The sequence below is a fragment of the Ictidomys tridecemlineatus genome, chromosome 11 (assembly GCF_052094955.1).
Source record: "Ictidomys tridecemlineatus isolate mIctTri1 chromosome 11, mIctTri1.hap1, whole genome shotgun sequence".
NCBI classification, from domain to species: domain Eukaryota; kingdom Metazoa; phylum Chordata; class Mammalia; order Rodentia; family Sciuridae; genus Ictidomys; species Ictidomys tridecemlineatus.
The window spans coordinates 37,688,680-37,715,317 of NC_135487.1; the positions used below are offsets into that span (position 1 = coordinate 37,688,680).

Here is a 26,638-nt window from a genome sequence, read left to right on the forward strand (position 1 = left end):
TTTTAAGTAGCTATGTTTATTATTACTTTTTTTTTTCCAGCAATCTTGCAAGAGGCAGAAGTGTGACATTGAATTGAGTGAGACGAGCGTGTGGGTGGGTTGGTGAGGAGCCCATCTCTTGACACAGGCCTCTGGCTTGTCAAGGAAAGGCTGGTTCCACCGCTGAGCTGTGTTTACTCTTTTGCTTCAAGGAAAAGGGTTTCTTGAGGGAACAATTTTACCTCCAATAGTGATTTATTGGGGTCCAGCTGAGTTACCTAAAAAGAAAAAAAAAAACATATTCAAAAGGCTGGAACCAGTACAATTTTCTCCACATGGCATTAAGTTTACCTATGCACATTTACTTTGAGCCCTACTATGTACTGGCATGGCTATATTCATGATGTCTTATTTGATTTTCAAAATAACCCTGTAATGTAAGTGTTGTTATTCTTACTTCAGATGAGCAACACAGAGCTCTCAGTAAGGTCAAGTTACAGAATTTAGTTTTGTGGAGGACCTCAAGTCATAAGGTTCTGGAGATGCAACTTCTTCTTAGACAAGTCCCTCATCTCCTGTGCCCTCAGAAAGGATTCTGTTTAAACAGCTGACTGATGCTCCTGGGAACCTCTGCTTGGTTAAATCCTGATGAGAGGGCCTGAGAGAAGGCCTGTTATGCTTGGTGAGACAACAGCTAAACCTTCTTCTCACTAAAACTAGGCATAGTAAACTGCAAATGGTCATTCTAAAGACCTGAGGATGATTATCTCCCTGGTGAGGCATACCATTATATCCATGGTGAGTCATACCACAATCTCCTTCTTGGGGATATATATATAGTTTGAAAAAAAAATAAGTCAACATCATAATTCAACTTTAAATTTTTAGAAATTAAAAAATGGACTATTAAAAATAAGTAAAGCTGGGCTGGGGATGTGGCTCAAGCGGTAGCACGCTCGCCTAGCGTGCGTGCGGCCCAGGTTCGATCCTCAGCACCACATACAAACAAAGATGTTGTGTCCGCCGAGAACTAAGAAAAAATAAATAAATGTTAAAATTCTCTCTCTCTCTGTCCCCCTCTCTCACTCTCTCTTTAAAAAAAAAAAAAAAGTAAAGCTAGATGAAATATTGGCATCAGGGGATTTGCTACTGATACAGGAATCCTAAATTAGGTGTATGCCCATCTGGTCCAATGGCAGGGACAGGACATGATGGGTTTTTGAATCTGAGAAACAAAATTTTCATGTTTATCAAAAAGGTTCATGAATTTTAGAAAGTTAAGAAATACTGGTTTAGGAAGGAAGACAGGTTTTGGAATTAAAAGACTGGTATAAATCACAGCTGTGCTGGTTATCAGCTTTGTGTCTTTGGAGTTAGTATCACAGGACTGATGTGAGGATTAAATGAGAAAAAACATATAATTAGCACAGTGTCTGGCACAGAGCAGGTGTCAAGAATGGCTGCTGTGTGTTACAGCAACTGTAAAGCATGGATGGACACACAGGCAAATGGGCAGCTGGGAGTGTGTGTGACAGAAGGCCAGGCAGTCTCTAGTCAGGGCTGAAGCTGTTGCTGTTACATACAGGAGCTCTGGGCCCATGGGCAAAGACTCCAGCACCTGAGGCAGGCAATCTAGTCTTCTGCTCAACTCAAGCCACTCCTAATGAGATGACTTTGCTGGCTTCTGGCTAGAGAGAAGGGGAGCCCCTGGGGGCCAAGGCTGGTGTCACAGGGAGACGGGCAAGTTGAATGAGGAATACTATCTTTGACTGTATCCAGATGGAAACCTGGTATGCCCAGGAGGATCATTAAGGAGACACATTCACCCCTAGAATCCTCTCTGTTTATAAAACTCAGGGCAAAGCATGTTCTACTAGTATCTCTTGGATTATGGGCAGATGGGCAGGCAAGGTGGTGGGGAGGGCCCGTCCTGCTGTCTGTCTTCCAATGCACTGGGGGGCAAGCTGCAGGCAAATGTTTACCCACTTCCCCGATTAACGTACAATGCTGCATTGGCTTCTGTCAACAAACAGCTATGCTGCTTCTGCTTCTGACTCTTTGGCATTTTCTGCCCAGCTGCTTCTGCTATTGTTCTTAATTAACATGCCAGAGCTCTCTTTCGGCATCTTCTACTTTGTTATTTGTAGTTTGTAAATATGATGTTTGCTGGAAAAAGCCAAAAACCATAACAGTGCTAGAGCTGTGAGTATAGGCAGGAAAATGTGCTGGAAAGAAAAGAAGCTAGGAGGCTGGAGCATCAGGCCTGTGTTGCATCCTGCTGGGGGTTGTCAACATGCAAGGTTAGAGACTGATAAACTGCAATTGGTTTTCAAATGAAAAACAGTGTCCAAGAAAAGTTAAGTGATTTTCTTAAATGGGAAAGCTGAAATTTGGAAAGGAAGAAACAAAAGTTTCTTGAACATCTCAAGTATGTTATCTCATTTAGTCCATATGACCACCATGCAAGACTGTGGAGATGAGACAACTAAGGATCAAGGTGGTGCCACTTATTTAAGGTCATGTGGTTAGAAAGAAATCTATATGAGGTTAAAAGCAAACTTAGATTCAAATCCTAGCTCTGTCATTTACTATACCTATATGACCTTGAAGAAGTTATTCAACATGAGACCATTTGCCAACCTGTAAAATGGGAATTGTAATTGCTCCTTTTTAGGTTATAATGTTAAATGGAATAATGTTAGTGAAGACTCTGGTACAATACTGAGTCAGGAAGTGTTCAGTAGGTGATAGTCATTACTGGATGAGGTATTCCTTGAGTAGAGGCTCTGTTTTCTCCAACTACAAAGCTGGAACTTCATCCCCAAAGACTCTCAGAGCCAGGAACCAGGCTGCCTTTTTTGTTTCTACCCCACTGCCCAGCAGGAATGCTACCCTTTCCCTGACTGACTAATGTCTTGATCTCTGAGATTCCTTCTGTCGTTTCAGTGGGGCTATCCAATGGATTGCTTCCAAGTGAACATGGCTCTGCTGGGGCACTCCCTCTGGTGCCCCAGCTAAAGCAAATTTTTCCCCCTCTGAAGGTCATTTAGACAAAAATTTCAAAGTAAACAAGGGCGATTTCTGTTTCCACTCTCAGTTACCTGGCTTGAACAAAGTGACTGAGGTGAAACTAGGGGATGGAGCACACTATTCTTCTCCTGAACAAAATAGTGGCCAGAGTGTAAAACCATCTTGCAGTGCTCTGGGCTCCTTTCAAGAAGGCATGGAATATTCCAGGAAGAACCTCCTGGTAAGAAACATATAAAAATTTATACCTCTTGAGAAACATTTGAAGATCCGGAGCTCTCTGTTTCGAGAGGGCACAGGGAAGAGGTAGCACTGCCATTGCTACAGGTGCAGGGAGAAGGCTGTGCTACCCTCTATGAGTATCTGCAGGCTGACAGAAAGGAGATAGGGTCATGTGTTCTGGGCAGCTCCAGTAGGCAGAGCTAGGAGTGTGAGGTAAAACTGCCGGGAGGCAGAACTCAGCAAGACAGAAAGAACTTTTTAATAGATGGCAGCAGCAGCTGATGTGGCTACTAGAGCTACTTTTTCTTTACCTTCTTCTTTCTCCTCTTCTTTATTTTCTTCTTGATCTTCAATCATTATCATCACAGCAGCAACTATTGTTAATAAGTACCTCCCATGGAACTGGAAACATGCAGAGTACTTTATGCTTTATATATAGCACCTTATCTAGCCCTCACAATGGCCCAGTGAAGAAAGTATATTGCCATTCTACACTAAGATATCAACGTGCAGAGAGAATAAGGTTTCATATTCAGGTTTGTCTGACTCCAAAGCTCATGATAACCAGAACGTCCCCAGCTACATGTTGATAGGCTTTTAGGAGGGGAGGGGCAAGTGAACCCTCTGTTGTCCCTAGAAGCATCCAAATAGGGGTATATTTGCAGATGATGATGAGAGTTAACATTTACTGAGCTTTCATTTTGTATTTGTACTAGGAATTCTTTGAAGCAATTTACATTTATACAATAATTTAATTTTCATAGCAATCCCCTGAGGTAGGCTATCTGAAATAGGTATAATAATTATCCCTATTTTACAGTTGAGAAAATTGAGTCATAGAGCAGATTAAATAACTTGCTTAAGGTCTCAAAGTGATTAAGAGTAGAATCAGAACATGTATCAAGGCAGTCTAATGTTAGAATCCATTTAACTACTAGATTATATTGCCAGAGGCATTGCTTAGAGTAGGATCCACATAGAAAAAGAAGTTGGATGAGGCAAGCCTGAGTTTGTTTCTAACCAAGTTTCCAGGATATAAGATCTTCACTTTAAGAATGGCAAAAGGCCAAGGGTCATTAAAAAAAATCCTGAAATGTTTATAAAATACGAATACAAAAACCCAATCTGAGCTTGTGTTTTGCCATTTACTTGGGACTTTACTGAATTATTGACTCTCTAAATCAACAGAAAAACCCACCCTTTGGGACTCCTTAGGGGAGGAGGGGTATTCTCCGATAAGAGCTATAGTTTGACTTTGTCCATAGTTAGAAGAGGAAAGTCAACCATCTTGACATTTTCTTCACTGTACTTAGAAAACCTGAATGGGTATATTTTCTCATTAAAATAGTATTTTAGCAAATTGATATTGTGAAACCTGTTTATGTTAGCAAAAATAGGTCCCACTCTCTGCCAAATAAAACTATTCTTTTCTAGATCAAATTTCTTCACAGTTTGAAATTTCATATACATTTTATTTCTATTGCATCCCTGGGATTCAGTTTCTTTCCTTTTCCTTTCCCTCCCTCAGTCCCTCCCTCCCTCCCTTCCTTCCTTTCTCTTTCTTCCCCAACCCTTCTTTCATACTAAAAATTGAACCCAGAGCCTTGTTTATGCTAGCCGTATCCCCAGTCCTTCAGATCCTTTTCTAAAAACCATAATATTGCTATTAAGGAAAATGTGAATTGATGCTACTAATTCTCATCTCAGGCCACACTGTGAATCCCAGAATGTTAGAGTGAGAAAGCTCCTTAAATGGCAAATAATCCAAACCTTGCTTTTCACAAGTGGACACAGATATATTTGCATAGTAGTTTATAGCTTGCAATCTATTTATATAAACATTAACTCAATCATGGCTTAGGTATTATTAGGTTTTATGACTAACCCTTTTTTTGTTTTTAATTTTGCTGAGGTAATACTTTTATTTTGAAATTGCATAAAGTCAAGTCTGGATCTAGTGTTTTACATTTAGTAAAAAATGCTACTGGATTTCTCATTCTTTCTTTTTCATGTTCCTAATGTATTTTAACAACTTACAGTGGAAATGCACTGCAATAGTACTTGGGAATTATGCCTTGAGAATCAGTCCCATTCTGTTGACAAGGAAATGAGATCTAAAGATTGAGTTTACCTATGTCTATATATGCAAGTGGCAGTGGAAGAACCAGAACCCAGGCCTCCTGATTTGTTTCTTTATGATTTGTACTATAACCCTCCTCTTAACAGGGTTCTGTCTCACTACATGCATCAACAGTCTTTGAGTTCAATGTGTAGAATTATGAAGCAATAAACCAAACAAAGGTTTCTCAAAATGCATTCCTGCTTTTAAAGTAAAATTTGCTGAAAGAAAATTTTAGCATCTTCAAAGCAGAAAAGCTGTCATCAAATTTGCTCTGCTATTTGCCTGCTCACCTCTGATGACCAAAGACACCTATTATACAGACTTGTATGCAGGAACACTGGGAACAGAGGAAGCCTCAACAATATAACCCACAGGGAAAGCACTTTGTCACACTGGCAGAAATTTCGTGCCCCTTCTAGTCCATGCAAAGAACCTCATCCATACCCTTCTTCCCCTCACAACAACATGAAAGAAAACCAGGCACCATCTTCTACATCAGACACAGACAGACTACAATTAATTTCCCCAAATCTTAAGACCCTACCCCTTCAGACTACCTACTTCTGAAAGTCCTCCCAGGCCTCTCAGCCCTCAGCAAGCCTCTCTCTAAATTCCTCTGACTACCAAGGCTGTATACTACCTACTGTTACTAGGATATAAAGGACCAGAAAATATGGGTTACAGTCCTGGTTCTAGAAGTATGGTTTTGGACAAGTCCACTTTTCTTCTCTAGGCTTTAATTTTTCATTTTTAAGAATTTGGAATTAAACATTAGCAGCTAAATGGAGTTAACTAATTTGCAGTTGGAGTTAACTAGATTACAGTTGAGGCAAACACTTGCTCTCAGTCAAGCAAGCAGGACATTTAGGGCTCAGTTTCCTTCTCTATTGGGTGAAAGATTAATTTATTTTTGATGCTGGGAAATGAAACCAGGTATGCTTTACCACTGAGCTATATCCCCAAGTCCTTATCTTTTGAGACTGGATCTTGCCAAGTTGTTGAGGGTCTCCGTAAGTTGCTGAGGCTGGCCTTGGACTTGGGATCCTTCCACCTCCACCTCCTGAGCCACTGGGATTATAGGCAGCCAATCCTGGCTGTGTTGCTGTTTTTTGACATGGAATCTCACTAAATTGCTCAGGCTGGTCTCAAACTCATGGACTCAAGTTATCCTCTCCCCTCAGCTTCCTGAATAGCTCAGACTATAGGCATATACCAGAAAGCCAAGTTTATTTGGTTATCCTTAAGTGTTAAGCACCATGATAGCTATTCCTATTATCTAATTTTTATAAATGAATTCTTTGAGGTAAAAAAATGTTTAAGGACTTTGATCAATTTAGAAAAGATAGGCCAAAATTTGTACCATGTCCAGTGAATTGCCCCTACTTCTAAACGGGATATAGCTAACATGACTAAATGGCTATCATGGGCATAAAGAAAGTTGTACCATGCGGTTGTATCATAGCTCTGTCCCTACTGTGGTATGGGCTCTGTTGTTCCTCTTAGGAACACAAGCTGAAGCTGTCTTTTGTTACTATCAACTTAGTCCTAAACAGCTAATTGTTCCCTTTTTTTGTGTGTATGGTGCTAGGGATTGAACCCAGGGCCTCATGCATGCTAGGCATAGCACTCTACCACTGAGCCACATCCCCAGCCCTCCATTTTCTTTTGATGAACTAGAAATTTCTCAAGAGGAAAGGTACATCCACAAATTATCAAGAGAATTTTTTTTTGTCAGAAAAAAATACATACAGTATTTATATTTGTGTTAAGAAATTGGAACAAATATACTATGAACTTTCCATGATTAGATACACATCTATATAAATGCATACTAAGAATTCTAGAAGGATTTACCTCAAAACTTCAAAAATAGTTACTTCTGGTGAGGGGACTGAGACTAGAAATTTTAGCCAAAGGCTATTTTCCAAGAATGGTGATTCTCAACCAGGGGTGATTCTTCTGTCCAGGGGACATTGGGTAATATATGGAGATGAGTGAGCAAGAGGGTGTTTGTGCGGTTGCTAATAACATTCAGCAGGTGGAGGCAAGGGATGCTGCCAATCACACAGGACAGTTCCTACCACAAATACTTAACAAATCAACAGTGCTGAGGATGAGGAACCCTAAACTAGGTTATTTTAATTTTTATAAGGACACATAATTCAAGTATTACTCAAATGTCTAAAAATATAGTTTTTGGATTGAGGTTGTAGTTTAGTGTAGAATATGTCCTCAACATGCAGGGGCTTTAGGTTTGATCCCTAACACAACAAACAAACAAACACAAAAAACTTCTCAAACAGGGTACACTAGATGATGTGATATGCTGTCTATATTTGCCTTGAAGACCCTCTTACTCCCAGCTGCTAGGAGTGTTGGCTATGAGTCACATTTCTGATGAGTCTTCAGAGGAAGAGCTTAAAACTGATCTATTGGTCATGTGCTGGTCATATACATGATCTACTGATCATGTACAGTTACCAAAAGACTTTGGTAATTGTAAAGCCCTCTGCAAATATAAGGGATTGCTTTTATTATTAGCAGTAATAGAAATTATGATGATAATGAGCAACTGCAATAATCCAGCTGTAGCTCTTAGCAATTCTCCTCTACCTTTGTTGCAGGTGGTAACATGATCCCAAAGGAACCTCCAATCTGGAAGGATTCTACCATGGGACTACTCTTTACCTCCACCTCAGCTTCCTGTGCAGCTGCTGGGCCAATCTGTCTCACTGGAAGAAGTGGCACTGGGATGCAGGTTTTCAGGAAACAGTGACAGATGCTCTTCTGTTCATTACTGAACTGTAATAGAACAGGAGTGCTATAAAGTAAGGTTGGATAGGCTTCTGTGGCTGCAAAGCATATAGGGTGCTTAGGACATTTTCCTTTCCTTGATGTCCTACTTTAGGTGGGAAGTAGGGGAAATGAAATAAAAGTTAAAGGAAGAAAAAAAGGTGTAGTGGGGGAGACTAAGATGACAAAAAAGATGGAAATCATATCTTGAAGCTGCCCTGTTTTAACACATAATAATGGTAACAAAAAGTGTGCTCTGTGCTTTATGAGCATTACATAAACACTCTGAGGGAGTTACTATTATCTATTTTAAAAATGAGGAATAGAGGTTCATAAAGAGGTTCAGAAAGATTATATAACCTGTTTAAGATTTCATAGGCAGGAAGTGGCAGAGCAAGAATTTAAAACTAGGTTTGGCTTCAAAGTCTGTGTTCTTAACTACCATGGTAGATGATTTTCGTATTGCAGTCCTGCACTGGACTATCTGAGATCCTTGTTTGGAAGGACTTTTCTTTTCATATAACTGAAGCATATACTTCCCCATAACAGTATATCATTATAGACCTAGTGTTAAGAGCTGGATGGGGTTCTTAGAGTTCATCTTTGTAACACATGGAGACAGAAAGATCCAGAAAGTACAAAGAATTCATTCAAGGTTACTCACTATTCATGGCAAATCTGGGCTTCCAGACTATCCTTTTAGATGGGCTAATGTGAACACTAATGACCCCAACTCTAAAGTAGTTCTACTACTGTTAAAATGGTCCTAAACCTGGCATATTGTCAGGGATACCCTGAATACCAAACCAGAGATGTAACCCTCTCTTTCTATTGGTCTCCCTGATGGCAGTGTTGGTCACTATATCATTAAACAATGTTAATGGGGAAGGCTCAGGGTATACTGGGGGGGTATTTTAATAAGGGTAGGGTGGGAAGAAGAAAGCCCCTTTGGTCTAAAAATAGAAAAAGCTCCTAGTATGCAGAATGAATGCAAAAAGAATAAAATAATAAAGAACATAAAAAGAATGTGAAAAGTGTTAAGCAGAATGGGAACAGGCATATCTCCCCATTCTGAAGTCAGTTTCCAATATCAGTCATTTTTGGAATCTAGAAAATACAGTTTCAAGTAAATAAAGGAAGTTCTACTTTACAGAGCAGTTGGTAAGCTTGCTGTCCTTAGAAACATAAAACAGAGAACAGGGAAATTCATGAATGAACATTCTATAGTGAGGCAAGAGAAATCCAGTATTTAACCTCAGCAGTGTGCCCATGTTATAGATGTGCCAATATACTGGTCTCCTCATTCCTTGATGTAGCCAAAGACTCAGGGCTGGGTTGCTTTGACCCTGAGCAACCTAGTATGGTTGCCCCAGTGAGATGCACAAATAACATCTTCAGTGAGTGTGGTGATTTGAAAAACACAGGGAAACACTAATCTAGGGGGGCATGTATCACTTTCAGAGGCAATAGCACAGAAGGCAGCCAGGTCCTTGTATAAAAGGCTCCTAGGATTCTTCGGTTAAAAGATTGGTTCACAACATTGATGGCTATGTTCGGAACAGGGCACTAAGAAACAAATGAAATGAGAGATACCTGTTTACTGGTTAGGTTTAGAACTGTTAACTAGCTTAAGAGCCTTTGGAGAAATGCTGATTATTGTTTGCCTCAGAGTTTCACTACTAGGCATGGATTAAATTTGCTAATTAGGGAGGCAAAAAACTGGCAGGTTTTAAATCCTGGTATTGCACACATGCTCTTGAGCAAGTCGCTTAACCACTTATTATACAATAAGACCCACATTTCTCATCTATAAGCTAGTGATATCACCCAACACTCCAACAGTCTTTCAATAAACCATTTCTCCCTGGGTCTCTCTCCTTTGCACTTCTGTTTCACAGAGAGATGAACAAAAGGTCGGATCCTGCCACTCTTCTACTTCAAGTTTTTAAATGAACCTTTATTGAAATAAGATAGTCCTCTTTTCCTTTTGCCTCATTTTCCCAATTAGTAAATGGATGGTGTTTATGACAAGGTTTGCAGTGGGCCTATAGTGGATCACATGACTGGAAAGAGTTTGGAGACAGATCATGAAGAGTTCAAATGTCTTACTGCATGTAGTTTAAAACAAAACAAAACAAAACAAAACAAAAACTTTTCTCCCTGTCTTCAGAGAGATCTTGAGTGGTGTGCTTGATATGTTTTCAGGCAGAGTGGCTAGGGAGAAAGTGAGCGTTTTGAATGCATTTTAATACCCAAGAAGGGCCATGCAAGCCAGTGTATGCATAGCTCTGCACACAAATACCACTCAAGAGCTGGAGCTTTGAACAGGAGTTAAAAGAGTTGAGTCCCTAACGACATACAAAAGACTTGCTGGTGTGATTTATTCTGATGTATTTACTTATCCAATTACCAAAACAGCAGGAGATCATTAAATTTTCTAGTTACCAGATGCAGCACGTTCAATATCTTAAATGTTACCAAGGCTCTTTCTGAGCTATTTTGATATTACATTTCATCTGCCCAAAAAACTTATAAAAGTGGAAGGCAAGCATCACAAACAGAGCATGAGTTTTCTTTGAACGCTGGTCCAACAAGTACCTGTACAATACCAAACCTACATAGGAACTCCCAAACTTCTAGGATTAAGGAAAAGCACTATGATGAGAAGTTATTTAGGAACAGTGGTACTTGAAGGAGGCTGGAGATACACATTTTACCCAGCCAGACTTTTTACCATGCTCATTTCCTATCAGGTCAATCTCCATGTTCACAGAGGGTCAGAGCTCAGAGTAGAGAACATATAGGAAACAAACATCCTCTGGGGGATTGTAAACCTGTCTCCTAACCCCAGCATACTTCTTCTGACAACGAGTCACTTTTCTTCCTCAGAGTTTCTATACAGTTAAACAAGGATGTTGACATCTGTTGCAAAAATGTATAGACCTGCTATGAACATCATCACAGCTCACCTTTACATGAATATCTCCTGGAAAAGACTAAACTTACAGGTAGGAATTGAGCGTTTGCTGTCTCTGTATTCCCAGAACCCAGGCAAAGAACCTTGTGCGTTATATGTTCTCAATAAATGCATGCTGAGTAAGTATCAAATCAGAGACTATTATGGAAAATTGGAAAATACAGAGCAAGCTCAATATTAACAAAATTTTAGAAGTCACAAAATAGATACTTATTTTATTCTATTTTGAGAAATACATCAAATAAGTAAGATCTAGAGCTAAACCTTTTGATTGATAGTGGCTTGGTCCTAACATTCTTTACTATTCGAGATCTCTAAATATTATCTCCTCACAGACCCTATACTCCAGCTAACTGGAGTAGCTTGCCGTCCCCCAAATGTCTTGTGCTTTTCCTCTCTGAACCTTTGTTATGTTGTTTACTCTACGTGCACTGTCCTTCCTCCCTAATTGGACCTATTCCAACATAGACTTTCTTCAAGGCTCAGCTCAAATGCTCCTTCCTACACGGAACAAGGCTTTAGTGACAGGACCTAAATTAATCTCTTTCTCCTATTCCTAAAACAGAGTTAATCATATTTGGCCTCTTTTTGCATTGCCCTGCATGTGGTCAATCTACATTTGCTGAACGAATATGCCTTTGTTTTACCTTAGGCGCTTCAGATAATATGGCTGTCAGAATCTGCTAGTAAACTCAAGTCAGGATTTAATCTGGAACATAGGTACTGGCAATGCTAACTTTGTTCTTTGCTAAAATAACACTCCTATATTTAGACCAGGTAAAGAATCCTAGCGCACCTAGCTCAAAGGATCAGCTGCAGTCTCACACTGAATTATCAATCTATTGTGTCCCTTAGATAATTTTACAACTGTGTATTTATGAGTTTCTTTCTCTAGTTAGGTTGAATTCTGAGGGCACATATGAGGTTTAACTGTCTATTTATGCTTAGGGTGTAATATACTGCTGGAAACAGCATCAATTCAGTAAATGTTTGCTGAAAGACTGGTTTACTAAATGAGTGAATAGAGCCTCCCCACTTTTCAAAAACCAAGATCCTCCATTAATCCAAAGAAATGGAATCTGGATGAGCTAAAAACTCAGACTTCCTCTTTGCAGCCTCACTCCTTCAGCAGGCAGAGCCTATCAGTGACACATTTCAGATCATGCCAATAGGTCCCTTGGCTCTGGATGCTTTCTAGTCCCTAGCTTCAGTCAGTCCTACTGCACAGATAACAGGGGCTGACAAGTTTGCATCAGTTGCCCTTTCAGAAGGGACAGATTTCCCCCTGTCTGTTTAAACTGTTGTTGGAATTGGCTAATTAGAAGGATTTAAAAAATCTTAATACTCTAAATAGAGAAAACTGGTTCTGAATTATTAAGCAACATTTTCAGTGCATTTGAATAACCTTAAGTGACTTAGCTGCCACCTGATCCTAAGCTCTGGCTCAGATAAATAAATGTGAAATATTGTCAAAGCCTCAGCTTATAGGAGCCTCCAGCTATAGTAAATAAAAGCTTAAATCCCCATAAACTGCCTAGATGGAGATATTCTCATATAAAAGAAGAGAAGATGATTTTAAATAAAGCCAGTAAGACCAGGAAGTTAATGGTTTTGCTCCAGTTTTCAGAACAGAGTTGTCAACAGGGCAGGTATTATCAATATTGGGTCATTTAATCATAGAACCACATAGTATCAAAGATGAAGAAGTTTAACAAGAACCTATTTTAATCTCCTCATATTTCAGATGAAGAAAATAAATTCCCAGGAGAATGTAATTTGCTTGAGGTTATAACAACTGGCTGAAAGAATAAAAATTTTGCCACAAGATGCCTGCTTCCTGTTTAGTCTTCTTCCTACTGTATCACATTATTCTAAGAATATTCTACTAGAGATGTCAGAATGAAAGGCTAACAACTAGCTGTTAAGATACCTCAAAGCTGGGTGTGGTGGCACACACCTGTAATCCCAGCAACTCAGGAGGCTGAGGCAGAAGGATTTTGAGTTCAAAGTCAGTTTCAGCAACTTAGCAAGGCACTAAGCAACTTAGTGAGACCCTGTCTCAAAATAAAATATAAAAAGGGGCTAAGATGTGAATTAGTGGTAAAGCATCATTTGTACTGGTGACCAATCCCCAGTACAAAAATAAAATAAAATAAAATAAAATAACTGGATGGTTCACTTCTGTTGCTTGAGCTTTAAAGACTCCATGCTTTTTTCCACAGACCTGAGAGTTCTGTTTTCATGGCCATGTACACAGAGGATAAGGAAAGGGAAGGGAGTGAGGGGGGATGGAAGGAAAGACACCAGAAATAAGTCAGGTGAATGTCACTATAATGTGGCCCCACAACTTGCCTAACCCTAAGCCTTGAGAATATCATGAGTTACCCATGAGTTTCTGCCTGGTGTGTTTGAAATTGCAAAACAAAACAAAAAACAGTGGATGCATAAATGGCTTAATAATTTAATTTTTCTTATTTATTTGTTAGACAAATTAATTTTTTTGAGTGTTTCCTACATATAAGAAACATGTTAAATTCTGGAATACAGTGGTGAATAAGACATTATCTTTACCTTCAAAAAGTATAGAATCTAGGGCAGTATATAGGTGAGAAAATAGACCACTGCAATCCAGAATTCAGAATAGAGAAGGGCTATGATAGGGAAGCAGACACAATGGAAGCACAGGAAGGTAAAGTTCCTAGAGTGTCATCATCTCTTTTTTTTCCTCCTGTTTTATTCCAATATACACAATTATGTCCTACAATCTAATAAATCATTTTACTGACCTACTATTATATATAATAAATAAAAAATGAGAGTTACTGTGTCAGGCACTGAGCTAGGGAACAATCAGATGAATCAGATATAATCACAAATGACTTCAAACTTCAAATGCAATTTGTTGTTGCTTGAAAAAATGTTTATCTTGCTTTCATTCTGTGACTGGCTATGTAAACTTGAGCTAGCCATTTCTGCTTTTGGTGACTTTTGTTTTTTCTTAGCCTTGGGCAAGGTATGTTTGTTCTTTGCATCTCAGTTTTTCATTTATAAAATAAGGGTCTTTTCTACCTCTCATAGTCTAAAAGCATGCATGATTAAGGCTTATTAACATAAGGTTTTACAGAGGCCAACTTGAAGAAAAGTGAAATAAACTTGGAAACAGCCAAATAATCTTCAGATTTGGGATTTAGCCACAGACATTAAATCTAGGCTGTGTGGTCCAGATTCTAGGTGAAGAGAAGGATGTGGTTCCAGTGAACTGGGCTGGGGCTGGGGCTAGAGTTGGCATTGCAATGAGTCCACAGGGATCTGGCATCTTGATGCATGTGCTAATGTACTGTGGAACTCCAGCATTGGTTTTGAAAATTACAACGAGTGTCTAGAAAAGGTTAATCTGTGTATATACACGTTAGCAGTTGTTTGTGTTTACAATGGGTTTATTATACAGACTTTAAGTGAGCAAAGCGTGTCTGCAGAGGCACCTGGAATACTGAGTATAGAACTAATGATTTTTTTATTTATGGCTGGATGGAGTCAGATTGGATTGTATGTACAGCCTTCAAAAATTTATTTGATTTCTGATATAGCAATTTTGAATGGTATAGTGCTTTATAAACACCTTACAAAATTAAGTTCTAGGGCAGAGTAAATAATTTTGGAAAGGTTTTTTTTTTTTTTTTTTTTTTTTTTTTTTTTTTTTTTAAATGTTTTTTTTTTTTTTTTAAAGAGAGAGTGAGAGAGGGGGACAGAGAGAGAGAGAGAATTTTAACATTTATTTATTTTTTCTTAATTCTCGGCGGACACAACATCTTTGTTGGTATGTGGTGCTGCTGAGGATCGAACCCGGGCCGCACGCATGCTAGGCGAGCGCGCTACCGCTTGAGCCACATCCCAGCCCCTTGGAAAGGTTTAAATACATCAACATACCTACAGATAATCAGTAATAGTCACTCCATTTAATTTTCAGCATAATATGGGAAAAGGATTTGGGTTTTGAGAATCAAATACTGGTACTGATGTTGTGCAACCTAGAGAAATGTAAGTTCCCTAAGCTCTCATGTCCTTTATCTGTAAAATGGGAATAGTATCTGTCTTTTAGAAAATTAATGTATCTGAAATACTTGGAATATAATAGGTGTACAAAGCAATGGCTATATTCATTGTCATCACTTCCCAGTATTCCACCGGGTTTTTATAAAAAAAAAAAAAAGTGGGGGGAGAGTCATATTTTATAAAGGCTCTGAATTCTACTCAACGCCCCTTGAAATGGCTGTAATTACTTCACATTTTTTATACCTTTACTTTTTATTTGTTTTTATTTTTATGTGGTCCCAGGGATCAAACCCAGTGCTTCACATATGCTAGGCAAGCACTCTACTACTGGGCCACAATCCCGGCCCCTAATTACCTAACATTTAAAAAATGTCTTTGTATATTCCTTTGATCTGTTCAGAGGGTTAGCAGACCCTTTTCTCTTCTTGCCATTAGCTTCACTGTAATATTTTAGATACATAGGGCATTTAGTATGTGTGTTTTATGAATGTCACTTTGTTTTTACAATAGCCCTAAGTTTCATTATTCTTATATTACAGATAAGGAAACTGAGTTACATAGAGGCTAAGTAATTTACCTGAGGTCAAAGAGCTAAGAAATAACAGAGCTGAGATTCAATCTGTGACTCTAGACTTTTAACCACTACCCTATACTGTCTTTACATTACTCATCTCCTTCAAATCTGATCCAGTTACTGCAAGGGGCATTTTCTGGTGTTAAGCCAGCCTCATAGTTTCAATCTCTTTATCTTCTGCAAAGAAGCACTACCTAGACTTCCTGCTCCTCAGATTCAACAGATCCCAAAAAGTGAAACTCCCTTCTCATCTGACTGCCTTGATTTCTGCCTGTAATACTGCCATCTTCCTAGACTTTTAGGGTGGAAACTTTAAAATCACCTGACAACTGTTTTTTCTTGTCCTCCAATTCTGATATGGCTAGATAATTACCACATCCCACTGATCCTGTCTCCTCTTTATCCCCATTGCTGCTATCTTAGTAGTCTTCCATGGCTTGTTGTCTTGTTTACTGCAATTGTCCTATCCAGTCTCTCTTTCTAGGTTCTCTCTACTCTAGTCCTTCCTAATTAACATTATCAACAGTGTTGAGACAGTGGGGGAAAGCTATGTCAATTTATATAAGTCATTTGTCAGTTTTTGATAAGGGGCTAATATTTGTCTTTGATATAGGGGTTAATATCTACCTTATCTAGCACTAGAATTGGTTAAATGATGGCCAAACTTTGTTGTCTATTACTGGACATTCAGAAGTGAATATTCTTTGATAGAACAGAATAGTTCTTCATATACCTATTCACTACCCCATTTCCAATATCTTATGCATAAAAGTATTAAAAAATTGTGAATTAATGCATAGAAAATTCTTTATATACTAAATTGCAATCATAGCAAACTGTAATTCCCCAAACATTATCATACTGGCTTATATTCATGTTTCAGTTTGTATTTCTGCTGTGTGGGAAATGCCCATTTTTTAAAAAATTTTATTTTGAAGTAATTATAAACTCATAGGGTATTGTAAAAATAGTACACTCTTACATACACTTTACCAAACTCCCCCAATAGTACCATCTTATATAGCTACAGGGTAATAACAAAGCCAGGAAGTCGACACATATAATACTACATACTAGACTATAAATCTTACTTCCATTTTATGTTTTGTTTGTACTCATTTGAGTGTACATGTGAATAGTTACATGCAATTTTTTTTTCTTGGCAGTACTGGGGGTATTGTATCTAGGGCACTTTACCACTGAGCTATATCCTTAGCCCTATAAAAATTTGTATTGATTGTGATTGATTTTGGTACTGGGGATTGAATCTAGGGGCACTCTATCACTGAGCTACATTTCCAGACTTTATTCTATTTTATTTAGACAGGGTCTTGCTAAGTTGCCAAGGCAACTTGAACTTGTAATCTTCCTGTCCCAGCCTCCCCAGTAGCTGGGATTAGAAGTGTGTGTGACTACATTTAGCTTATTACACACAATTTTGTCCCATGAACAGATTTATGTATCTACCACTACAATCAAGACACCAAATGAATCCAAGAAAGGCATGGTTATACCCCTCACAAAATCCTCTATCCTTAAATACATGCAACTACTAATTTGTTCTCAGCTTTCCCCTCTCCCCACAAAATGTTATAAAAATGAAATCAGACAGTATAATCTTTAAGACTCCCTTTTCTCACTCAGCATAATGCTCTTGATAACAAGTTGTTGTATATATCAAGAATTCATTTCTTTTTATTTCTGGGTAGTATTCTACTATTATTTAAAAAGACTTATTTTCTTCTTTTTTTGGTTAGTGCTGGATATTGAACCCAGGGCCTCAAACATGCTAAGCATGTGCTCTACATCAATTCTGAGACCTCTGCAGATTTGGGACACCCCTCTGTGGGCCTGAAATTGTGAAAACATCATAGATGCTGTCTGTACTGTCTCCATACAAATACCCATCGGAAGGGGTTTGTATTGATTGGATCATCTGAATTCAAGAAGCTGATTGGATTAAATATTTGATGCTGGGATTGGCTGCATCCCTAACATGTGATTCCAATCAAAAGCTACAAATTGGGAAAGTCTTAATACAAGGAGTATGTCCTTTTGCCCACGCATGACAGATCAACTATGAACTCCCTTTGGGGGATGTCTCACTGCTGTTGACTTGTGCTCAACTTCCTAGATTAGCTGTATTTTATAATGTGGAATAATAAAGGCTTGATTTAATTCCCTCAACTTTCTCTTGGGATACATACCTGGTATATACACCATAGTAAGAAAAATGCATTACAGTGTAGTTTTCCTTTGCATTTCTCTAATTGCTAGAGATATTGAACATTTTTTCCATATATTTTTGACCATTCATACTTTTTCTCCTATGAAGTCCCTAAGTGCATTTATTGATAGGATTATTTTTATCATTTTTTTGGTATTAAGTCTTTTCAGTTTTTTGTATACCCTAGAGATTAATGCTCTATTGCAGGTGCTAGTGGTAGAGATCTTCTCCCATTTTGTAGGCTCTCTGTTCACGTTCTTGATTGTTTCCTTTGCTGGGAAGAAGCCTTTTAGTTTGGTATCGTCCCATTTATTGATTCTTGATTTTACCTCTTGTGCTTTAGGAATCTTACTGAGGAAGTTAGTCCTAAGTCAACATAGTGGAGATTTGGGCCTACTTTTTCTTCTAGTAGGTGCAGAGTCTCTGATCTAATGCCTAGGTCCTTGATCCACTTTTAGTTGAGTTTTGTGCAGAGTGAGAGATAGAGGTTCAATTTCATTCTACTACATATGGATTTCCAGTTTTCCTAGCACTATGTGTTGAAGAGGCTATCTTTTCTCCAATGTATGTTTATGGCACTTTTGTCTAGTATGAGATAACTGTATTTATGTGGGTTTGTCTCTGTGTCTTCTGTTCTGTTCCATTGGTCTTCATGTCTGTTTTTGTGCCAATACCATGCTATTTTTGTTACTAGCTCTATAGTGTAAATAAAGGTCTGGTATTGTGATGCCTCCTGTTTCACTTTTCTTGGTAAGGATTGCTTTGGCTATTCTGGGTCTCTTATTTTTCCAATGAATGAATTTCATGACTGCTTTTCTATTTCTATGAAGAACATCATTGGAGTAACAGGAATGGCATTAAATCTGTAATTATCAAGAATACAAGTAACAATAATAATTTACTAGTGGAACTGTAAATTGGTACAAGCACTCTGGAAAGCAGTATGGAGATTTGTCAGAAAACTTGGAATAGAATCACCATTTGACCCAGTTTTCCCACTCCTAGGCATATACCCAAAGAATTTAAAATCAGCATACCTAGTGATGCAGCCCCATTAATGTTTACAGTAGCTCAATTCACAATAGCTAAACTATGGACCCAACCTAGGTGCCCTACAACCGATGAATGAATAAAGAAAAAGTGGCATATATACACAATGGAATATTATCAGCCATAAAGAAATCATGGTATTTGCTGGTAAACGGATGGAACTTGAGAATATCATGTTAAGTGAAATAAGTCAGTCCCCTTAAAAACTAAATACAGAACGTTCTCTCTGATATGTGAGTGCTAACTCACAACAAGGGGAGGGAAGAGAAGAAATTCATTGGCTAGACAAAGGGGAGTGAAGGGAAGGGAGGGAAAATGGGAATAGGAAAGACAGTAGAATGAATTGGACATATCTTTCCTATCATTATATATGAAAAATTAATACATGACCAATGTAATGCCACATCAAATATAACTACAATTATGGGATCCTAAAAAAAAAAAAGCTGCATTACATCAGGTACTCACTAGATAATTACTAGGCTGAAAGATGGAGGAAGTTATGTAAATTCATTTCAAAAACATTTTAAAATCCAGAATTTTGTCCTGACCAACTCCTGCTTTTCTGATTAAGTTAAATTAAATAAAAGGATTTTTTATAAAAATATTTTTGTTGGTCTTGTACATACATCCTTCAAGAAGAAAGGTCTTTGAGTGAGAGGAGGGGATGATTTTAAAAAATATAGTTACAATTGCTAAATGAAACATGCTGACTTTGTAATAAGGGAGAGGAGAAATCAACAAAACCCTGGCATCAAGGGAGGTACTAGGAAGAAAGAGGGCATTAATGATCTTTCCTTTTCAGAAGTGTTCCTGGACACTTTTCCTCTTCCTGAAGGAAAACTCCCCATGCTGCCTTTCCAACCTGATATGAGTGCCTTGAATTCAAACTGATTGCTAGGTCTACAATTATACACAACAGTGGTGACTGAGAGACAGCAGGGGGCTTCCCTCACTCCTACACTTTATACACGGAACACCTCCAGAAGTCATCTATACTCACGAGGCAGATGAACTGGTGTCACGGACAAGAAAAACTGAACTGATTGCTTTGGGCAGTCAGTCTAAAACCAAAGGCTAAACTAAATCATTTGGACAGATGAGAGGCCCCACACTGGAGGCCATGTTAACTTATATTGCCTGACTAATGTATAACCTTCTTAGGGCCCCCTAACATTAGTAAACAGTAAATAGTAAATAGTTTCCAGGGGATTGTTTCCTGGGATTGTACTTGTGTGTATTCTGACTATCATGGTACCACTTAGAGTAGTACAAGGTCAGCTTCAATTTAGTTAGAATTATGTTATATTTGAATTGGTGAATTAGGCCTAGTTAAAAAACAAAGGTTATACAGAAACTTAAGAAAGTCAAATGGCTTCCTAAAGCTAGACCTTTAAGATTAATGGGGTTTGTTTTAACTAGCCAGTTCAGGAACCATAAAACCATAACTGAAATCAATACTACGGGTGTTTTCACTGCATGCAGGATGCCACTACTAATAATTTTTTTCTGTAAAGATATCTTGGTCAAGGGGCAGTCTGTACAGATAAAGGTTAATACAATAGATATGACTGCTATTCTCGGAAAGGCCTACCTGCAAGGATGAAGTCTGGGAACTTGGGTTTCAGGAGGGTCCCCATTTTTTCTAGAACTGATAAAAAGTGGTTCAGCCTGATATGGTGAGGCACATCTATGATTTCAATCACTTGGAGGCTGGAGGAAGGAGGACTGTAAGTTTGAAACTATCCTTGGCAACTTAGTGAGATCCTATCTTAAAATAAAACACAAAGGGCTCAGTAGTAAAAGTGCCCCTGGGTTCAATTACTAGTGGGAAAAAAAAGTGGTTCATTATGTCTAAATTGTGGAACTGATATGGTTTATGTGAACATATACTTTCCTTTTGGCTTTCTGGGACTCTGCTTTTTTTTTTTTGGATATGTGCCAAGCAAAGATTACCTACATGGTCCTCAACAAAAACTTCAGGTATTGGAGCTGGGGCTGAGTGGTAGTGCACTTGCCTGGCATGTGTGAGGCAAGTGGTTTCAATTCTCAGCACCACAATAGATAAATAAAATAAAGGTCTGTCATCATCAACAAAGATATATATATATATAACAAACAAACAAATAAACAAACAAAAACCCCTCCACTTCCTATAAGTGTCCTTGATTGGCAACATTCCACACATGCTGTCTCAAGTTGTTGCTGGGGAAATTAAGTCAGAAGTCTTCCATGACTCCTCTAGGAGATGACCCTTGGAAGGTCATTTTCAAGGATTTATTTTCCTTGGAATCTATTTCTGTCTAAATCTATCCCTATTTCCCCTAAGTTCTGCCTCATATATATTTTCTCTTTGTTGATTTTGCTTTGCATCCTTTTGCTATAATAAATCATAACCGTGAGTATAATTATATGTGGACTCCTATGAGTCTTCCTAGGAAATTATTGAACCTGGAGGCAGCTATGAAGATGTCTAATACATACTGGAATCCTGATTTTGTCACACACAGATATGTGATCCTGGAAACACAGCTCAACAACTCTTGGCCCCTCTTTTTATTTGTAAAACGGGGCTACTATTTATGCCTTGGAGTTTGTGTAGATTAAATAAAAGAATACTTTCTAACATATCTTTATTTGGACTGGCACAGACTAGAACATTAGTAATTACTAATTATTTGGTCTGACTGAGAGCTGGAACAGGCAGTAACAACCTAAGGGTCATCTAAATCGCTTTAGAAAATTTAAAGAAAACTTTCAAATTAGACATCTATACTTAAAAAGCTCAGACCCAACTCATCTTGAAACAAAGCAGAAAAGTTGGACCAATGCACTGAAAGACTTTCTGGTATTTGTCACATTTCCATGTAACCTCAGCTCAGAGAACTTTGCTTTGTAGAAACAGTTATGTGAAGAAAAGGGAGAATATAGTTCCTTAAAGGAAAGCAGGACCCAAAGCAAAATGGTGTGCTTTCATCCTCCACATAGTGCACCACCCAAGGGCAGGTCCAATGGTGAGCTGCACAATTCCTCCTCACCAGAGGACTACACATTTTATAGCCTCATATGTCCTGAGTATCTACTGTATGTCACATCTGTGCTCTTGCGTTACCTCATTTAATTCTTACAACCATCTCACAGGTGGCTAATATTATCTGCCTTTTAAGGACAGGTTCTGTGATGTGCCCAAGCCCTCCAGCCCCCCAAAACTGTTTCTTTATATGATATAAGCGTGCCATCTCCCTGTGACTGCCAAGGTTCAGAACACATTTTCTCTGCACTAAGCATAATATTAATAGTGGACTTTCTTCCAAGGAAGGGACTATTATAATGCAAGTGACAGAGTGCAGGTCACCCATATATTAAGAATGAGGAATGTGTCTAAAAACTTATTTTTTAAAGGCTAGAGATAGGTCAAAGGCAGTGACTTGCTGGAGATGGATCAAAGCAGCTCAGCATTACCAACTCTAACAGCATGGCCCTCTGCCGTTTACCAAGTGTTTTCATTATCACTTTTGATCTTATCATCACAATCTATCTGTGAGGACACATGACACTATCCTCACTTGAAAGATGAAGTAACTAAAATATAGAAAGGAGAAATGATTTACTCGGTGTAACACGGCAAATAGGTGGAAGTGCCAGTGCATTAGAAAAAAGATCTGACTTCAAGTACAGAGGAGACATGAAAAGCTAAGGAACCACTTATCAAAATAGCACAGGGATAGTTTTACACAAAACCATTTCTCACTTCCACTGCCTGGCTGCATTTTTTATCATCTTGTTTTAAAACATCCTTGACTAGTTTTCTGGCTTCAGTCCTTCTCCATGTTAATCCATCTTTCTGGGTTGCTATTGAGATATAACAGAAAGGAGCAGCACCTTCATATTTAATTTCCAGCTCTGCCACTTCATTGCTATATAATCTTGGTTAAAACACTTATAATAAGTTTCAGCTTCCCTATCTGCAAAATGAGAAAACATTTGCCTGGTATAATAAGATTTTGACATAGCTTTGAAACCCACTTCTTTGAGCTTTTGTAAGGATCAAACCCATCTTATAGGGTTATTGTAAGAATTCAATTACATGATGCCTATAAAGAACCTAGCACAGTTGCCTGACACACAGTTGGAACTCAATAAATGGTAGTATAATTATTATTTTAAGGCTGTTTGTTCACTTCATTCATTCATTCATTCACTGAATAGATATTTACTGAGAATTTATTAGATGGCTGGTACTCTCCTAAGTGCCAGGAATATAGTAGTGAACAAAGACATTTCCTGACCTCAAAAACCTTTAAAGTAGGAGGGAGACAATAAACAACTAAATATCCATTCAAGTGGTGATCAGTTCAATGGAGAAAGAGAAAACAGGGCAAGAGGTATAGTAGGGTTGTCAGTCTGGCAGGGTGGGAAAGGTAGAATTAGAGTTGAGGGAAGAAATACTGTTATTTTATATGGGTTGCTCAGAAAATGCCTCAATGAAAAAGTACTATTTGAGCAAGACCTGGAGGAAGTGAGGACCTGAGCAATAAGGATATTCAAAGGAAGATTATTTCAGTAGAAGAAAGTACAAGATCCTGAAGAATGAACAGGTTTTATGGTGTTTCACAAACAGCAGGGATGCCAGGGTTGGCTGGAAGGATTGTGTATGAGAGATCAGAGAAATGCAAGGGAATTAGATCAAAGAAGGCCTTTTACTCTGAACTAGATGGGGAGCCACAATAGGGTTTAAGAAGTGGCATGATTTGCCTTACCATAAAATAAAATAAATTAATTAATGTTAAAAATATCTTTTAAAGTTTGTTTATTTATTTATTTAAATAAAGGGATTGTGTGGGAGTGCTGGGTGGAGGCAGAGAGGTCAGTTAAGACAAAATAATCTGGGCAAGAGATTATACTTGGTTTGGCAAGGGTTCAGTTGTAAAAGCAACTATAAGTAGATTCTGAACAATTTTTGAAGATAAAACTAACAGATTTTGCTTACGAGTTGAATACAGACATGAGAGAAAGGAGAGTTAAGGATGACTCTGAAGTTTTTTGCCTAAACCAAAAGAAAGTTGCCATTTAATAAGACAAAGATTAAGGGAAGAGCACATTTTACGAAATAGGAAGCAGTTTAGTTTGACTATGTTTAATTTAAGATGGCTATAAGACATAAAGCAGAAAGGTTGAGTACCATATCTCATTGCATTAATCACTACACCCTGTTTATTTATTCCAAATTTGGTTTATAACCTTTCATTGTGTAATTGTTGTATGGTATAATTCTGTTTGTCATGCTACTTAAAAGGTAAAAAAAACAAAAAACAAAACAACAACAAAAAGGTAAACAGTGCAGGAATGTATTCACCAGTGACATATGGATGTGTCTTTGTCTTTTTGCACACTGAGCGCTATGAACCTAGAATTCACAGTGTACGTGTACTGTCAGTCATTTCTGAAAGCCAATTTGTGTGGTTTGTTTAGAACACTGCAGTACTAAAGATAAACACATCTTACGTGACTGGTGCTGAGGATGCCATTTATATTAAGGACTAACGACATCACCTAACAAAACCAATGACAGTGGCACAGACTTTGGACATAAGATTAAATTTTGTAAATCCACATTATGTGACACTGTATCAAATTTTCTGAAATGCAATATTTTGATTATAACGCACAAATTAATACAACTAATGTGTTAACTATGTGCTAAACTGTCAGGAAGAAATGATGTGTGTGGATTTGAACTATTAATTTTTTTTTTGAAGGGCACCAGGGATTGAACTCAGAGGCACTCAACTACTGAGTCATATCCCCAGCCCTATTTTGTATGAGCTGCTTAGTGCCTCTTTTTGCTGAGGCTGGCTTTGAACTTGTAATCCTCCTGCCTCAGCCTCCTGAGCTGCTGGAATTACAGGCATGCACCATTGTTCCTGGCTTGAACTATTGAATTTTTAAAAAAAATATTTAGTCTTAAGTTGAGGTGAACACAATATCTTTATTTTACATTTATGTGGTGCTGATGAGGATTGAACTCGGTGCCTCGTGTATGCTAGGCAAGCACTCTACTAAGCCACAACCCCAGCACCTTGAACTATTGAATTTTAATGAGTATTCTGTGCATTCTAATCTTGCACCAAAGATAGTTTAGTAATGAATAATTTCTAAGTAACACTGACACAATTTTAAAAAAAGCTTCATATAATTCACACTTTACTTTTAAAATTTGGCATAAAATCTGCGACTCTGGAGGCTGAGGCAGGAGGATCATAAGTTCAAACCCAGCCTCAGTAACTTAGTGAGACCCTGTCTCTAATAATAATAATAAAAAAAAAAGGTGGGGAATATGGCTTGGTGTTTAAGTAACCCTGGGTTCAATTTCTGGTACAAAAAAAAATCTGCGATGATTATGCAGTGAAATATGGTAGGTAATTGTATGAGTATACACCCAGAGTTGAAAATTTAGGTTAAATATATACTGTTGGGAGTTGTAACTATATATATGACATTTAACAACACAAGACAGATGAAATCACCAATATAGGCAGAAAGAGATCAGAGGACTTTTACTGAGTACTTACTATGTGCCAGGTGAGGTAAATTTTTAAGTTATGGAGTAATTTATGGGCGATTATTCTTGTTTTGATAATGACCATGTCATTCCCGTATTTAACGACTTTTCATAGGAAAAAACCAAGCTCCTTTGCTGATATTCCAAGTTTTATATATTCTGTCCCCCATTCTCCCTTCTGCCTTTCTCAGAAATTTACTATCCAAATCCTGTGATTCAGCCAATCAGGTCTGCATTCCATCATTTTACCATATTTTGTGCTTTCCAACAGTAGCTTCTTTCCTCAAGCTGGTTCAGCTGTTGGAGAATGTTCTCCACTTATCAACTCACTACATAACCTATCTATCTCAATGTTTTGTTCAACTTCTATTTCCTTTATAAAGTCTTTCTTGGTCATCCACTCCAGTAGGGATCTTGGCCCAGTGATGTTAATTTGTAGAAGGGGCTAGAATATTCTCAAATGAAAGGTCCAGGCTTCATCCCTTAGCATTTAGCATAGTACCTGGCAAAATAAAAATTTGTTGGAGAAATAGGGTGTGATATACAACTAAGTGTATAAACTGTGATCCATGAGTAGAAATTACAAAAAGAAACAAATCAGAGATGACAAAATCTTTCCAAATATATTAATGCTGATTTTCATTTATACACTGCAAGTATTTTTCTAGATAATAATCCACTTCACTAATATTCCCTCCTCAATTCAGGAAGCTGATAGCATAAGGACTAACAGCACATTTCTGGAATAAGATTTATTATGTATGACACTGGGTAAGTTTTATTTAGCATCTTTTGTATCTAAGTTTCCTCATTTCAGAATGGGGATAGTATGAATATTTACCTTTGGAGTTGTTTCTAGGGGTAAATGTATACAGGGCACTTAGAATAATATAATATTCCAAATGCATGGTAAGCCCTCAATAAATATTATTTAACAATTCAATGATTTATTCTGAACATTTGGCTATTGGATAATAACGATCATCATTACTTTTCATATTTGAACAGAACCTCACAGTTTACAAAGCACTTTTATGCACATTGCTTTACTT

The 26,638-nt window shown here is 37.9% G+C and overlaps 1 protein-coding gene across 5 annotated transcripts in view; it reads right to left on the reverse strand.

The window, feature by feature from the left end:
• The window catches only part of Faf1 (Fas associated factor 1), a 384,137-nt gene continuing 357,499 nt past the window's right edge, over positions 1-26,638 (reverse strand). For all 5 annotated transcript variants that reach the window (XM_078026234.1, XM_078026231.1, XM_078026233.1 and 2 more), the window contains one exon: positions 1-257. In XM_078026234.1, coding sequence (XP_077882360.1) covers positions 174-257 — 84 coding nt within the window. In that variant the 3' untranslated portion in view covers positions 1-173. The remainder of the gene's footprint in view (positions 258-26,638) is intronic.